General features: G+C 40.0%; 1 protein-coding gene across 5 annotated transcripts in view; it reads right to left on the bottom strand.

Moving 5' to 3' along the window:
- Positions 1–15,577, bottom strand: part of MAN1A2 (mannosidase alpha class 1A member 2) — a 188,985-nt gene that overhangs the window by 17,424 nt on the left and 155,984 nt on the right. The window contains exon 13 of one of the 5 annotated variants that reach the window (XM_019837695.3): positions 11,510–11,561. The exons of 3 other annotated variants lie outside the window; for them this stretch is intronic. In XM_019837695.3, coding sequence (XP_019693254.1) covers positions 11,510–11,561 — 52 coding nt within the window. Of the gene's footprint in view, positions 1–11,509; positions 11,562–15,364; positions 15,408–15,577 lie in introns of those variants that run through there. One more of the 5 variants, XM_045033343.1, reaches the window with a different exon arrangement.

Genomic DNA, 15,577 nt, shown 5'->3' with positions numbered 1-15,577 from the left:
TTGTACACATGGTATCTTTGGCTGGATGCCAGACATTAGGAGTTTTACCTTTTGGTTGATGGATAATTTTGTATTCCTATAAATCTTGAGTTTTGTCCAGATATATAGTTAAGTTACTTGGAAACAGCTTGATCCCTTCAGGACTTAAGTTTGTGATTATGTAGATCACAATAAATTGTAGATCAGCAATAAATGTAGATTATGTGATTATGTAGATCACAATAAATGTAGATCAGCAATAAATTGTTCCCCACTACTGAGGCAGAACTGTCCCAAGTACTCTACTCAGTGCCCTGTGAAATTATGAGATTTTCCAGCCAGGCTATTGGGAATAGGCATTGACTGTTCCTGAGCCTTGTGTGATCACCGTAAGCTGTTCCCTTTAACCCTCATAGATGATTCTTTCCCCCAAACTCAGGCATTGTTTCTTTCCTCTGCTGAATACTCTTGGGGATTCTCCCAGGTTCTCTCTGTGCAGCTCTCTCCTGTGAACACCAGCTATCTTAGTTTCCTTGGACTCACAATTCCAACTCCTTAGGGAGACTGCGCCTCAGGTACCCCGCCCTATGCTGTGGCCCAGAAACTTATGGAGGTGGCAAACGGGGGCAAACCCTGGGCTGCTCGTTTGTCTCCCATCTCTCAGAGATCACATCCCTTCACTGCCTCCTCTCCAGTGTTTTGAAAGCCACTGTATCCTATATTATTTCTCTGTTTGCTTTGGGCGGAAGGGTAAATTCTGAAACTTGTGACTTCATCTTAGAGGAAGAGGCCTGCTCTTCCATTTTGAGATACTTTGCCAAATAATTTGCTGAATTCCATGTACCTATGTTCATGGAATCACTTAATCCTCTATTATTAAACCAATCCACAAAGGACATTAGAGTTGGTGGACCAAGAACTTGTTCTGAGGAAGCCTTTCTGGTTTTTCTTGATTACTAGTTCTTCTCCAGAGTCTTCATATCATGACTTTCTAGAATTTCGTGAAAATGGACATTAAATCCATCTACTTTTATTTTCCTCAATCCAACTTTTCCCTTCTTTAAAATTAGCTATCTATTCTGTTCTTTCCCTCCATCATTCCTGAAAGAATACTGATTATAATATTACATTTGCAGTAGCACCTTGATATGTAATTTCTTAGGATCCTTGCAGTCATTTAAAATAAGTTACTTTTCTTCCTTTAGGGCTCTAATTTTCATATATATATATATATATATATATATATATATATATATATATATATATGAAATTTATTGACAAATTGGTTTCCATACAACACCCAGTGCTCATCCCAAAAGGTGCCCTCCTCAATACCCATCACCCACCCTCTCCTCCCTCCCACCCCCCATCAACCCTCAGTTTGTTCTCAGTTTTTAACAGTCTCCTATGCTTTGGCTCTCTCCCACTCTAACCTCTTTTTTTTTTTTTCCTTCCCCTCCCCCATGGGTTCCTGTTAAGTTTCTCAGGATCCACATAAGAGTGAAACCATATGGTATCTGTCTTTCTCTGTATGGCTTATTTCACTTAGCATCACACTCTCCAGTTCCATCCACGTTGCTACAAAAGGCCATATTTCATTTTTTCTCATTGCCACGTAGTATTCCATTGTGTATATAAACCACAATTTCTTTATCCATTCATCAGTTGATGGACATTTAGGCTCTTTCCATAATTTGGCTATTGTTGAGAGTGCTGCTATGAACATTGGGGTACAAGTGCCCCTATGCATCAGTACTCCTGTATCCCTTGGATAAATTCCTAGCAGTGCTATTGCTGGGTCATAGGGTAGGTCTATTTTTAATTTTCTGAGGAACCTCCACACTGCTTTCCAGAGCGGCTGCACCAATTTGCATTCCCACCAACAGTGCAAGAGGGTTCCCGTTTCTCCACATCCTCTCCAGCATCTATAGTCTCCTGATTTGTTCATTTTGGCCACTCTGACTGGCGTGAGGTGATACCTGAGTGTGGTTCTGATTTGTATTTCCCTGATAAGGAGCGACGCTGAACATCTTTTCATGTGCCTGTTGGCCATCCGGATGTCTTCTTTAGAGAAGTGTCTATTCATGTTTTCTGCCCATTTCTTCACTGGGTTATTTGTTTTTCGGGTGTGGAGTTTGGTGAGCTCTTTATCGATTTTTGATACTAGCCCTTTGTCCGATATGTCATTTGCGAATATCTTTTCCCATTCCGTTGGTTGCCTTTTAGTTTTGTTGGTTGTTTCCTTTGCTGTGCAGAAGCTTTTTATCTTCATAAGGTCCCAGTAATTCACTTTTGCTTTTAATTCCCTTGCCTTTGGGGATGTGTCGAGTAAGAGATTGCTACGGCTGAGGTCAGAGAGGTCTTTTCCTGCTTTCTTCTCTAAGGTTTTGATGGTTTCCTGTCTCACATTTAGGTCCTTTAACCATTTTGAGTTTATTTTTGTGAATGGTATGAGAAAGTGGTCTAGTTTCAACCTTCTGCATGTTGCTGTCCAGTTCTCCCAGTACCATTTGTTAAAGAGACTGTCTTTTTTCCATTGGATGTTCTTTCCTGCTTTGTCAAAGATGAGTTGGCCATACATTTGTGGGTCTAGTTCTGGGGTTTCTATTCTATTCCATTGGTCTGTGTGTCTGTTTTTGTGCCAATACCATGCTGTCTTGATGATTACAGCTTTGTAGTAGAGGCTAAAGTCTGGGATTGTGATGCCTCCTGCTTTGGTCTTCTTCAAAATTCCTTTGGCTATTCGGGGCCTTTTGTGGTTCCATATGAATTTTAGGATTGCTTGTTCTAGTTTCGAGAAGAATGCTGGTGCAATTTTGATTGGGATTGCATTGAATGTGTAGATAGCTTTGGGTAGTATTGACATTTTGACAATATTTATTTTTCCAATCCATGAGCAGGGAATGTCTTTCCATTTCTTTAAATCTTCTTCAATTACCTTCATAAACTTTCTATAGTTTTCAGCATACAGATCTTTTACATCTTTGGTTAGATTTATTCCTAGGTATTTTATGCTTCTTGGTGCAATTGTGAATGGGATCAGTTTCTTTATTTGTCTTTCTGTTGCTTCATTGTTAGTGTATAAGAATGCAACTGATTTCTGTACATTGATTTTGTATCCTGCAACTTTGCTGAATTCATGTATCAGTTCTAGCAGACTTTTGGTGGAGTCTATCGGATTTTCCATGTATAATATCATGCCATCTGCAAAAAGCGACAGCTTGACTTCATCTTTGCCAATTTTGATGCCTTTGATTTCCTTTTGTTGTGTGATTGCTGATGCTAGAACTTCCAGCACTATGTTAAACAACAGCGGTGAGAGTGGGCATCCCTGTCGTGTTCCTGATCTCAGGGAAAAAGCTCTCAGTTTTTCCCCGTTGAGGATGATGTTAGCTGTGGGCTTTTCATAAATGGCTTTTATGATCTTTAAGTATGTTCCTTCTATCCCGACTTTGTCAAGGGTTTTTATTAAGAAAGGGTGTTGAATTTTGTCAAAGGCCTTTTCTGCATCGATTGACAGGATCATATGGTTCTTCTCTTTTTTTTTGTTAATGTGATGTATCACGTTGATTGATTTGCGAATGTTGAACCAGCCCTGCATCCCAGGAATGAATCCCACTTGATCATGGTGAATAATTATTTTTATATGCTGTTGAATTCGATTTGCTAGTATCTTATTGAGAATTTTTGCATCCATATTCATCAGGGATATTGGCCTATAGTTCTCTTTTTTTACTGGGTCTCTGTCTGGTTTAGGAATCAAAGTAATACTGGCTTCATAGAATGAGTCTGGAAGTTTTCTTTCCCTTTCTATTTCTTGGAATAGCTTGAGAAGGATAGGTATTATCTCTGCTTTAAACGTCTGGTAGAACTCCCCTGGGAAGCCATCTGGTCCTGGACTCTTATTTGTTGGGAGATTTTTGATAACCGATTCAATTTCTTCACTGGTTATGGGTCTGTTCAAGCTTTCTATTTCCTCCTGATTGAGTTTTGGAAGAGTGTGGGTGTTCAGGAATTTGTCCATTTCTTCCAGGTTGTCCAATTTGTTGGCATATAATTTTTCATAGTATTCCCTGATAATTGTTTGTATCTCTGAGGGATTGGTTGTAATAATTCCATTTTCATTCATGATTTTATCTATTTGGGTCATCTCCCTTTTCTTTTTGAGAAGCCTGGCTAGAGGTTTGTCAATTTTGTTTATTTTTTCAAAAAACCAACTCTTGGTTTCGTTTATCTGCTCTACAGTTTTTTTAGATTCTATATTGTTTATTTCTGCTCTGATCTTTATTATTTCTCTTCTTCTGCTGGGTTTAGGCTGCCTTTGCTGTTCTGCTTCAATTTCCTTTAGGTGTGCTGTTAGATTTCGTATTTGGGATTTTTCTTGTTTCTTGAGATAGGCCTGGATTGCAATGTATTTTCCTCTCAGGACTGCCTTCGCTGCGTCCCAAAGCATTTGGATTGTTGTATTTTCATTTTCATTTGTTTCCATATATTTTTAAATTTCTTCTCTAATTGCCTGGTTGACCCACTCATTCGTTAGTAGGGTGTTCTTTAACCTCCATGCCTTTGGAGGTTTTCCAGACTTTTTTCTGTGGTTGATTTCAAGCTTCATAGCATTGTGGTCTGAAAGTATGCATGGTATAATTTCAATTCTTGTAAACTTATGAAGGGCTGTTTTGTGACCCAGTATATGATCTATCTTGGAGAATGTTCCATGTGCACTCGAGAAGAAAGTGTATTCTGTTGCTTTGGGATGCAGAGTTCTAAATATATCTGTCAAGTCCATCTGATCCAATGTCTCATTCAGGGCCCTTGTTTCTTTATTGACCGTGTGTCTAGATGATCTATCCATTTCTGTAAGTGGGGTGTTAAAGTCCCCTGCAATTACCACATTCTTATCAATAAGGTTGCTTATGTTTATGAGTAATTGTTTTATATATTTGGGGGCTCCGGTGTTCGGCGCATAGACATTTATAATTGTTAGCTCTTCCTGATGGATAGACCCTGTAACTATTATATAATGTCCTTCTTCATCTCTTGTTACAGCCTTTAATTTAAAGTCTAGTTTGTCTGATATAAGTATGGCTACTCCAGCTTTCTTTTGGCTTCCAGTAGCATGATAAATAGTTCTCCATCCCCTCACTCTCAATCTAAAGGTGTCCTCAGGTCTAAAATGAGTCTCTTTTAGACAGCAAATAGATGGGTCTTGTTTTTTTATCCATTCTGATACCCTATGTCTTTTGGTTGGCGCATTTAATCCATTTACATTCAGTGTTATTATAGAAAGATACGGGTTTAGAGTCATTGTGATGTCTGTATGTTTTATGCTTGTAGTGATGTCTCTGGGACTTTGTCTCACAGGGTCCCCCTTAGGATCTCTTGTAGGGCTGGTTTAGTGGTGACAAATTCCTTCAGTTTTTGTTTGTTTGGAAAGACCTTTATCTCTCCTTCTATTCTAAATGACAGACTTGCTGGATAAAGAATTCTTGGCTGCATATTTTTTCTGTCTAGCACACTGAAAGTCTCGTGCCAATTTTTCTGGCCTGCCAAGTTTCAAAAGAGAGATCAGTCATGAGTCGTATCGGTCTCCCTTTATATGTGAGGGCACGTTTACCCCTTGCTGCTTTCAGAATTTTCTCTTTATCCTTGTATTTTGCCAGTTTCACTATGATATGTCGTGCAGAAGATCGATTCAAGTCACGTCTGAAGGGAGTTCTCTGTGCCTCTTGGATTTCAATGCCTTTTTCCTTCCCCAGTTCAGGGAAGTTCTCAGCTATTATTTCTTCAAGTATCCCTTCAGCACCTTTCCCTCTCTCTTCCTCCTCTGGGATACCAATTATGCGTATATTATTTCTTTTCAGTGTATCACTTAGTTCTCTAATTTTCCCCTCATACTCCTGGATTTTTTTATCTCTCTTTTTCTCAGCTTCCTCTTTTTCCATAACTTTATCTTCTAGTTCACCTATTCTCTCCTCTGCCTCTTCAAGCCGAGCTGTGGTGGTTTCCATTTTGTTATGCATTTCGTTTAAAGCGTTTTTCAGCTCCTTGTGACTGTTCCTTAGTCCCTTGATCTCTGTAGCAAGAGATTCTCTGCTGTCCTGTATACTGTTTTCAAGCCCAGCGATTAATTTTATGACTATTATTCTAAATTCACTTTCTGTTATATTATTTAAATCCTTTTTGATCAGCTCATTAGCTGTTGTTATTTCCTGGAGATTCTTCTGAGGGGAATTCTTCCGCTTGGTCATTTTGGATAGTCCCTGGCGTGGTGAGGACCTGCAGGGCACTTCCCCTGTGCTGTGGTGTATAACTGGAGTTGGTGGGCGGTGCCGCAGTCAGACCTGATGTGTGCCCCCAGCCCACCGCTGGGGCCACAGACTGGTGTGTGCCTTCTCTTCCCCTCTCCTAGGGGTGGGATTCACTGTGGGGTGGGATTCACTGTGGGGTGGCGTGGCCCGTCTGGGCTACTTGCACACTGCCAGGCTTGTGATGCTGGGGATCTGGCGTATTAGCTGGGGTGGGTAGGCAAGGTGCACAGGGGCAGGAGGGGCAGGCTTAGCTCGCTTCTCCTTAGGTGATCCACTTCAGGAGGGGCCCTGTGGCAGCGGGAGGGAGTCAGATCCGCTGCCGGAGGTTTGGCTCCGCAGAAGCACAGAGTTGGGTGTTTGCGCGGAGCAAGTTCCCTGGCAGGAACCGGTTCCCTTTGGGATTTTGACTGGGGGATGGGCGGGGGAGATGGCGCTGGCGAGCGCCTTTGTTCCCCACCAAACTGAGCTCTGTCATCTGGGGGCTCAGCAGCTCTCCCTCCCTTTGTCTTCCAGCCTTCCCGCTTTCCGAGCAGAGCTGTTAACTTATGACCTCCCAGATGCTAAGTCGCGCTTGCTGTCGGAACACAGTCCGTCAGGCCCCTCCGCTTTTGCAAGCCAGACTCAGGGACTCTGCTTGGCCGGCGAGCCGCCCCTCCGCCCCGGCTCCCTCCGCCAGTCTGTGGAGCGCGCACGGCCTCACCGCCCTTCCTACCCTCTTCTGCGGTCCTCTCGTCTGCGCTTGGGTCTGGCGACTCCGTTCTGCTAATCCTCTGGCGGTTTTCTGGGTTATTTAGGCAGGTGTAGGTGGAATCTAAGTGATCAGCAGGACGCGCGGTGAGCCCAGCGTCCTCCTACGCCGCCATCTTCCCTCGAGCTCCAGGGCTCTAATTTTCTCTCAGCCATATTTGTTTTCCTTTAATTTCAGTATAGGTTATAAGGACTGGAGGAAGAGGTTGGAGTTAAAGTGTAGATGCTTTGCATTTTATCTTATGATTCCCTTTTTAGTGTGCCATTGCTTTTTTTTTTTTTATTGTGGTAAGAAAACACACAATATAAAATTTACCATTGTATGACAGCCTGCCATTGGTGACAGCATGGATGGGCCTGGAGGGTATTATGTTAAGTGGAATAAGTCAGAGAATGATACATGCCCTCTGATTTCACTCATCTATGGAATCAAAAATAAATATAAATAAATAAAGGAATAAACAAGCAAAAAGCAGAAACAGACCCACACAGAGAACAAACTGATGGTTGCCAAAGGGGAGGTGGTGGAGGAATGGGTAATATGGGGGAGGGGAGAGGGAAACTGGCTTCCAGTTATAAAATGAATAAATGGATAATGTGGATAAAAGGTACACAACAGCCCATGTGGGCAATGGTACTGTAACAGCACGGTATGGTGACAGATGGCAGCTACACTTGCGGTGAGCACAGCATACAGGGACCTGTTGAAGCAGCATGTTGCACACCTGACACGAATGGAACACTGTGTGTCCACTTTAAAAAAGAGACAAAGAAATTTACCATCTGAACCATTTTTAAGCTGAGCAGTGTTGCTATATTCACACTATTGTGAAACAGATTCCTGAACTCTTTCACCTTGCCAAACTGAAACTCTATACCCTTGAAAGCAACAATTCCCCCTTCCCTTACCCCCAGCACCTGGTAACCACCTTCTCCTTTCTCTTCCTATCAGTCAGCTTGGTCACTGGTACTTCATGTAAGTGGAATCCTAACAGTATGTCTTTTTGTGACTGGCTCATTTCATTTAACATGATGTTCTCAATGTTCATCCATACAGTTGCTTCCCTGATTTTGACTTTAGAAGCCTATCTCTCATTACTTCTAATGAATATTCTTTAGTCAGTCTAGTTTTCTTCCTGTCTTTTTATTTATTTATTTATTTATTTATTTATTTATTTTTAATATTTATTCATTTTTTTGAGAGACAGAGAGAGAGCACAAGCAGGGGAGGGGCAGAGAAAGAAGGGGAGACACAGAATTCGAAGCAGGCTCCAGGCTCTGAGCTGTCAGCACAGAGCCCGACGCGGGGCTTGAACTCATGAAACGCAAGATCATGACCTGGGGTGAAGTCGGACGCCTAACTGACTGAGCCACCCAGGAGCCCCTCTTACTGTCTTTTTAAAGAGAGGTAGCATTTCTTTTCTCAAGCTGGATCTCTTTTCATGAAATGACTTTCTGCTTTGCCTCACCTATTAACATATCAGGTATCATTTAGCATTATCTCAAACTTTCTTCATGACTGCTCTAGCCCAAGCCAAAGTTCCCTTCTTTGAATCTAAAAGACTTATATTCTATTTGGTACTTGACTATATACTCTGCACTTTTATTGAATTTGCCTGTTGCCAGAAGGAAGAGATTTCTTAACTAGCCTGCAAGTTCCTCATACGGTATTATGTTTCATATGCTTTAATTCCCAAATCGCACACTTCTGGAAAGAGAGCGGTTACTTAATAAATACTTTTGAATGGGACTTAGTTTGCAAATCAGCTGTCAGAGCAGAGAACAGCACAGAACAGGAGACCTCATATGCTACTTTCCTCATCCAGCTGGAAAAACAGTCCTTCTCTCAGGGCAGGAGGTTAACTTTAGGATCCAGTTACAGACAAGATAAAAGATAAATGGAAGGGAACAGTGGCTCTGTTTTCCCAGACTTCCCTCTTGAATTATTTTTTCCTAGGCTAACAATCCTCACCCCAATCATCTCATTGATTCCTGCCTCTCTCTCAAATATACTACTTAGACACTTTTGCTTATGAACTTAAAAGTCATACTACCCTTGATGCTTTATTGACAAAACCATTATCAGAACTGTCTTTGAACCTACTTCAAAACCTTGTTCACTAGGGGATAAGCTTTAATAGTCTGATAGCTGGCTAACTGGGCTTTCATTTGCTTATACTGAGAATAACTTTACAGGCGCAGGCAGATAACAGGAGCTATAAAAAGCAAAACCAGAACTACCAGAGGACAGGATAGCAACATTTGTAACAATATCTGTCCTGTGCAACAATTCACTAGCTTTCCCCTTCTCCCCGCTCTAGTATTTTACTATAAAACCTTCACACCTCAGAAACTTTGAAAGAATTTTACAGTGAAACCCATACATACTTACCTCCTAGATGCTACTATTAGCATTCTGGTATATTTCCTGGTCACAAGTCTATTACTCTCCTCATGTATTACTAGTTTTATCATTCTAAAATATTCTCTCTAGAAAGAGCAGCTAATTAGCAAACCTAGCTAAAATATCAAGAAAAAACTTGATTAGTAAAATTATTTGCAAAGGGAGAACTGGAAGTCTCACTAGAAATTTTTAAAAGGCATTTCAAATTTTGAATAACAAACTTTAGGCAACGATATTTACTTGAGTTTTGACAGGAAGACCGGTGCCACAAATTTTGACTGCTATGGGTTCTTCTTTACCATCTCTAAGAAGCACCAAGATTAAAATATTTAAATATTTTATTTAATAATGGCAAACTATTTGGTAATAATTGTTTATTTGATAACAGCAAATTAGATACCATTACTTTTAAGGGAAGAATTAAAAAATTCCTAGAAAGAAAAAAATTAAGAGCTAGATACATGTAATCAAATGGCAAACAAACATAATTCCTCTTCTTTCCCTGATTCCTTTCAAAAGCACATGACTAATGCCATCAAAAAGAAGACAGATCCACTGACTGATGAATGGATAAAGAAGGTGTGGTATATATATATATATACACAATGGAATATTACTCAGCCATAAAAAAGAATGAATTTTGCCATTTTCAATGACGTGGATGGATTTAGAGAGTATAATGCTAAGCAAAATAAGTCAGAGAAAGACAAATACCATATGATTTCACTCATACGTGGAATTTAAGAACCAAAACAGATGAATATAGGGGAAGGGGAGAAAAAAAGAGAGGGAAGCAAACTATAAGAGACTCTTTTTTTCGGGGGGGGGGTACCTAGGTGGCTCAGTCAGTTGAGGATCCGACTTTGGCTCAGGTCATGATCTCATGGTTTATGAGTTTGAGCACCACGTCGGGCTCTGTGCTGACAGCTCAGGGCCTGGAGCCTGCTTCGGATTCTGTGTCTCCTTCTCTCTCTGTCCTTCTCCCCCATTTGCATTCTCCTTCTCTCTCAAAAATAAATGAATAAAATATTTTTTTAAATTAAAAAAAAAGAGGTTCTTTTAATTTTTTTTTTTTAAATTTGAGAGAGAGACACAGAGTGTGAACAGGGGCAGAGGGGCGCACACACACACACACACACACACACACACACACACAGAAAGAGAGAGAGAGAGAGAGAGAGAGAGAGAGAGAGAGTCAGTCAGTCTCAAGCAGGCTCCATGCAGGGCTCAATCCCATCACCCTGGGACCATGACCTGAGCCAAAATCAAGAGTGGGTCCTTCAACTCACTGAGCCACCCAGGCGCCCTGAGACTCTTAACTATAGAGAACAAATTGAAGGTTTCTGGAGACAAGATGGGCAGGGGATGGGCTAAGTGGGTGATGGGCATTATGGAGGGCACTTGTGATGAGCACTAAGTGTTGTATGTAGATGATGAATCAATAAATTCTGCTCCTGAAACCAATATTACACTATATGTTAACTACCTGGAATTTAAGTAAAAACTTAAAATACATACATACTAAAAAAATAATATGCCAGGGCATTATTTTGGTTGGGGCTGTTCTAAACAGCATAACCATGTATATATGCTAAGACTTCCTCAGGAAAAAAATTATATGCTACCATGTGTTTTTCTATAAATAAACTCAAGTTTTACAACCAAAAAAATAAATAGAGAACAGATACACAAACCACAGTATATCCATACAACAGAATACTACTTACCAAAGAAAAAAGTGATACATGCAACAACACTGATTAATCTAAAAAACATAACGCTGAAAAAGTTAGCAGACCCAAATAAGTGCATACTACATGATCCCAATTATATGAAGTGCCAGACAGGCAACCTACAGTGATCAAAAGCAGCTAAGCGTTGGAGGTGGGGTGAAAACCACCATCACTGCAAGACTAGGATGGAAATGTTCCAGAGTGACTGGGGTGGTCGTTACCCAGGCTTCTATATTTGCCCAAGACAATGAACTGCACATCTAAAATACTTCAATACAGTGGATTTTTAAAGTTAAAATAAAGAAGACTAAAGGAAAAGGACGAAAAAGGAAAATTACCTTATTATGTGTAACTGCCACATAAATACAATTTGGGTTGTAGCTCCCTCTGCTGCAGGGAAAAAAAAGGCAAGGATGTTTCAAAGTACACAGTTTTGACACTGAAAAAAATGCTTCATGGTGAAAGTGATATTCACTCTGTGTATGTGTGTGTCCCTACTGTCTAACATTTGGATTGCACTGTGACACTGTGGGATATCCTAGGAGGAATCAGAAAACAGGGAGACCGTGGTTTTGGTCCTCCAGTATACCATTTGAGGAAACTAGATCACATGAACAGGCACTTGGCAATGACTTGCCCACCCGACCTCAAGGTGTACTGGCTATACCTCGCCAGTGCAGGGAATTCCTTGATCCCTAACTTCTTCCATAATGGTTTACTGATTCACAGGTGTCAGGGGTTCTCAGAGTGTGATTCCCTAGATCAGGAGCATCAGCATCACCTGGAAACTTGTTACAAGTACAGATCTTTAGGCCCCACTCAACACGACTAATCAGACTTTGGTGACAGAGCCCAGCAATCTTGTTTTACAAGCTTTCCAGGTGATTCTGACGCAAGCGCAAGCTTCAGAACCTCGGTCCCAGGTGCACCAAAACTTCCAGCACTAGTTGGCGTGCATGGTTTCTGCTCTCCTTCACGTGGGCATCTCAACCTCTGCCTCTACTGAAAGCAGGTCCACTGCCCTGACGCCCTCACTTTTCACATTTCATTTCAAAGGTCCTGAGCCTTTTCTTCCTGCTTCATCAACTCCTTCACGCATTCACTGTGAGCGATCTTCTAGCACTAACTGAATTCTGAATTTAAGCCTGGAGCCTCAACCAAGAAATAAAGTAGGTCTCTTCTCCTGTTCCCATTTTTGCAAGACCGTATAAAATTGTTCTTTTTCAGCTGTCTCTCTTGGAATCAAATAATTCAATCTTTTATTTAACAGATACTTAATTCTGAAACAAGTAGGTGTGGTCCCACCATAGATACAGAGATAGAATAACTAAAATATACAAAAATCACTGCCCTTATGCTTATATAGTATATGCTTATACTCTAAGTTGGGGAATGCCTATGGAAATGACATAGTATGTTAGAAGTTGGGTGCTGTGGAGTAAAGGTGAAGTAAGGGGAAATGATACGGGAACAGGGAGCAATCTGAAATTTTATATAGGATGATCAGGGAGTGCCTTAAAAATATAATTAGAGGATGCCTGGGTGGCTCAGTCAGTTAAAACGACTGACTACAGCTCAGGTCATGATCTCATGGTTCATGAGTTCAAGCCCCACATCAGGCTCCAGGCCGTGGAGCCTGCTTTGGATTCTGTGTCTCCCTCTCTCTCTCTGCTCCTCCCCTGCTCTCGCTCTCTCTCTCTCTCTCTCTCTCAGAAAATGGATAAAACATGAAAAAAATTTAAAAAATATATATAATTAGAAATGATAAAATGACACAACTAAAAACTACCATTTAACACCTGAAACTGCAAAACTCCTAGAAGAAAACACAGAAAGAGCTCCTTGACTTGTGCTTCAGCAATGATTTTTTGGCTATGACACCAAAGTGCAGAAAACAAACGCAAAAATAAATAAATGGAACTACCCCAAACTAAAAGGTTTCTGCAGAGTAAAACCACACACATGCGCGCGCACACACACACACACACACACACACACACACACAAAATGGAGGACAACCTATAGAATCAGAGAAAATATTTGTAAATTGCATATATGATAAAGGGTTAACATAGAAAATATATAAACATCTCATATGACTCAATAACAAAAATGAAACAATTAAAAAGTGGGCCAAAGAACTAAATAGACATCTGTCCAGAAAAACCATACAAATGATGAACGGGCACATGCAAACACGCTCAACATCACCAATCATCAGGGAAATGCAAATCAAAACCATAATGATATCAACTCACATCTGTTAAAATGGCTGTCATCAAAAAAACAAGAGAGATGTTGCGTGCTCTTGGTGGGAATGTAAACTGGTGCAGCTGTTATGGAAAACACTACGGAGATTCCTCAAAAAATTAAAAATAAAAATGCCTTATGATCCAGTAATCCCACTTTTGGGTATGCATCCACAGGAAATAGAAACAGTGTATCAAAGAAATATCTGCATTCCCATGTTTATTGCACCGTTAAGCTTCACAATAGCCAAGATATGGAAATAACCTATGTGTCTACCAACTAATGAATGGATAAAGAAGACATGGTATGTATAAAACACACACACATACACACACACAGAAATACTATTCAGCCCTAAGAGAGATGATTTCCTGCCATTTGCAACATGGATGGACCTTGAGGGAACTTTGCTAAGTGAGATAAGTCAGACAAGAAAAGACAAAGATTGTACGATATCCATAAGTGGAATCTTCAAAGGCCATACTTGTGTAGAAACTTCTAGTTGGAAGGTGAGTTCTGGGGATCTAATGTAGAGGATTAGATTACAGTCAACAATGCTGTATTATATACCTGAAAGTGGCTGAGAGAGATCTTAAACGTTCTCACAAAAGAGAAATGGTTAAGTACGTGACATGATGGAGGCATTAGCTAACACTACGGGTGGTAATCATATTACAATTAAGATAGATGTATTAAATAATCACTCTGTACACCTTACACTTACACAACACTGTATGTCAACTAGATCTCAATAAGGCTGGAAAAACAAACTACGACCTAAGAGCATCAGAGTACAGATGCAAATAGCCAACTTTGTTCTTACGTAACACATATTTATTGAGTGTCTCTTACACTGCGTACTGGGTGCTAGGGAGGTGACAGTAGTTAAAAGGAAAAGTTCCTGCAGTTATGAAGCTTACATTCTACTTACTGGTAGAGACAGATAAAAAAACAAATGCATGTATCAGGTGGGAATAGTGCTGAAAAAAATAAAGGAAAGACAAGAGAATAATGGAAAGTACAGATGATATATATACACAGGGCCTATTTTTACAGACAGGCACTCAAAAAACACAGCAGTTGGAAGTCAAGGGGAGTGTGAACACAGTTTGTGAGTTCCTTGGTGTCAAGACTGTTCTCTATACATTCACTGCTGTATCTCTGGCACATAAAACAGCAAAGGCACACATGAGGCATCAAGTATTTGTTGGATGAATTATTTCATACACTACAGTGTGTCATCTCTATATTCTGATCACCATTTACTTAGTAGATAAGGACACATCAAGAGTAAAGAGGTAGAATTAAGAACCCCAGAAAATAATAGTTTAAAAGGGTGAGCAAATTCTGAAACCTTTATCCCTATTAATTTCCTAAGAACTTCCAACTGTTTTGACTTTCTGTGTTCTTAACCTATAGAAAAAAAAATCAAGTGACTTATTCTCTTGAGTTTATTTTGAATCACTTAAAAATTCAAAATAATTTAAGACTGACTTCTAAAAAGCCTACTCATTCAAAACTTACTTTACGTATCAAGTACTATCTAAATATTTTGTTACTTCTCAGAATATTCTCAATTCTCATGTTTCTAACCAGTTAATTTTCTAAAATACTTTTTTCCCTGAACTTTCAGAGCTTTCCATCTGTGAGAAGTTTTGTGAAGAGTTAGCTCTCTAGACTTAACTCTGTTTAACTAAAATGATCATAACTCAAATGCACATGCCCCTTGACCCAGCCATTCTACTGTAAGGAATATAAATGACTATTTATATTCATACAGGGAGCAGAGTTATATATAAAAGGATACTCACTGAAACGTTTATAACAGCAAAAAACTAGAACGAACTTCTATATCTAACAATAGAGTACTGATTAAGCAAATGACATACTCCTCAGTGGATTTATGTGTCCATATGGAAACCTTTTCTAGATAAAGAGTAAGATGAAAATTGCAAGTCTCAGAACAGCAGGTATACATGATTGCATCTGTGGGAAGGGGAGGGGGGAAAAGGCTATTAAAAGGATACACATTATAAATATATATTTTTACATGTTTGCTTATACCCTGAAAACCTCTAAAAGGATACCTCAAGAACTGTTGAATAATAGTTATCTTTGGGAAGTGAGACTGGATGTGGAATCCAGAGAAATTTTTC

This window comes from Felis catus, chromosome C1, assembly GCF_018350175.1.
Source record: "Felis catus isolate Fca126 chromosome C1, F.catus_Fca126_mat1.0, whole genome shotgun sequence".
Classification (NCBI taxonomy): domain Eukaryota; kingdom Metazoa; phylum Chordata; class Mammalia; order Carnivora; family Felidae; genus Felis; species Felis catus.
This window is presented reverse-complemented; position numbering and strand designations above follow the sequence as displayed.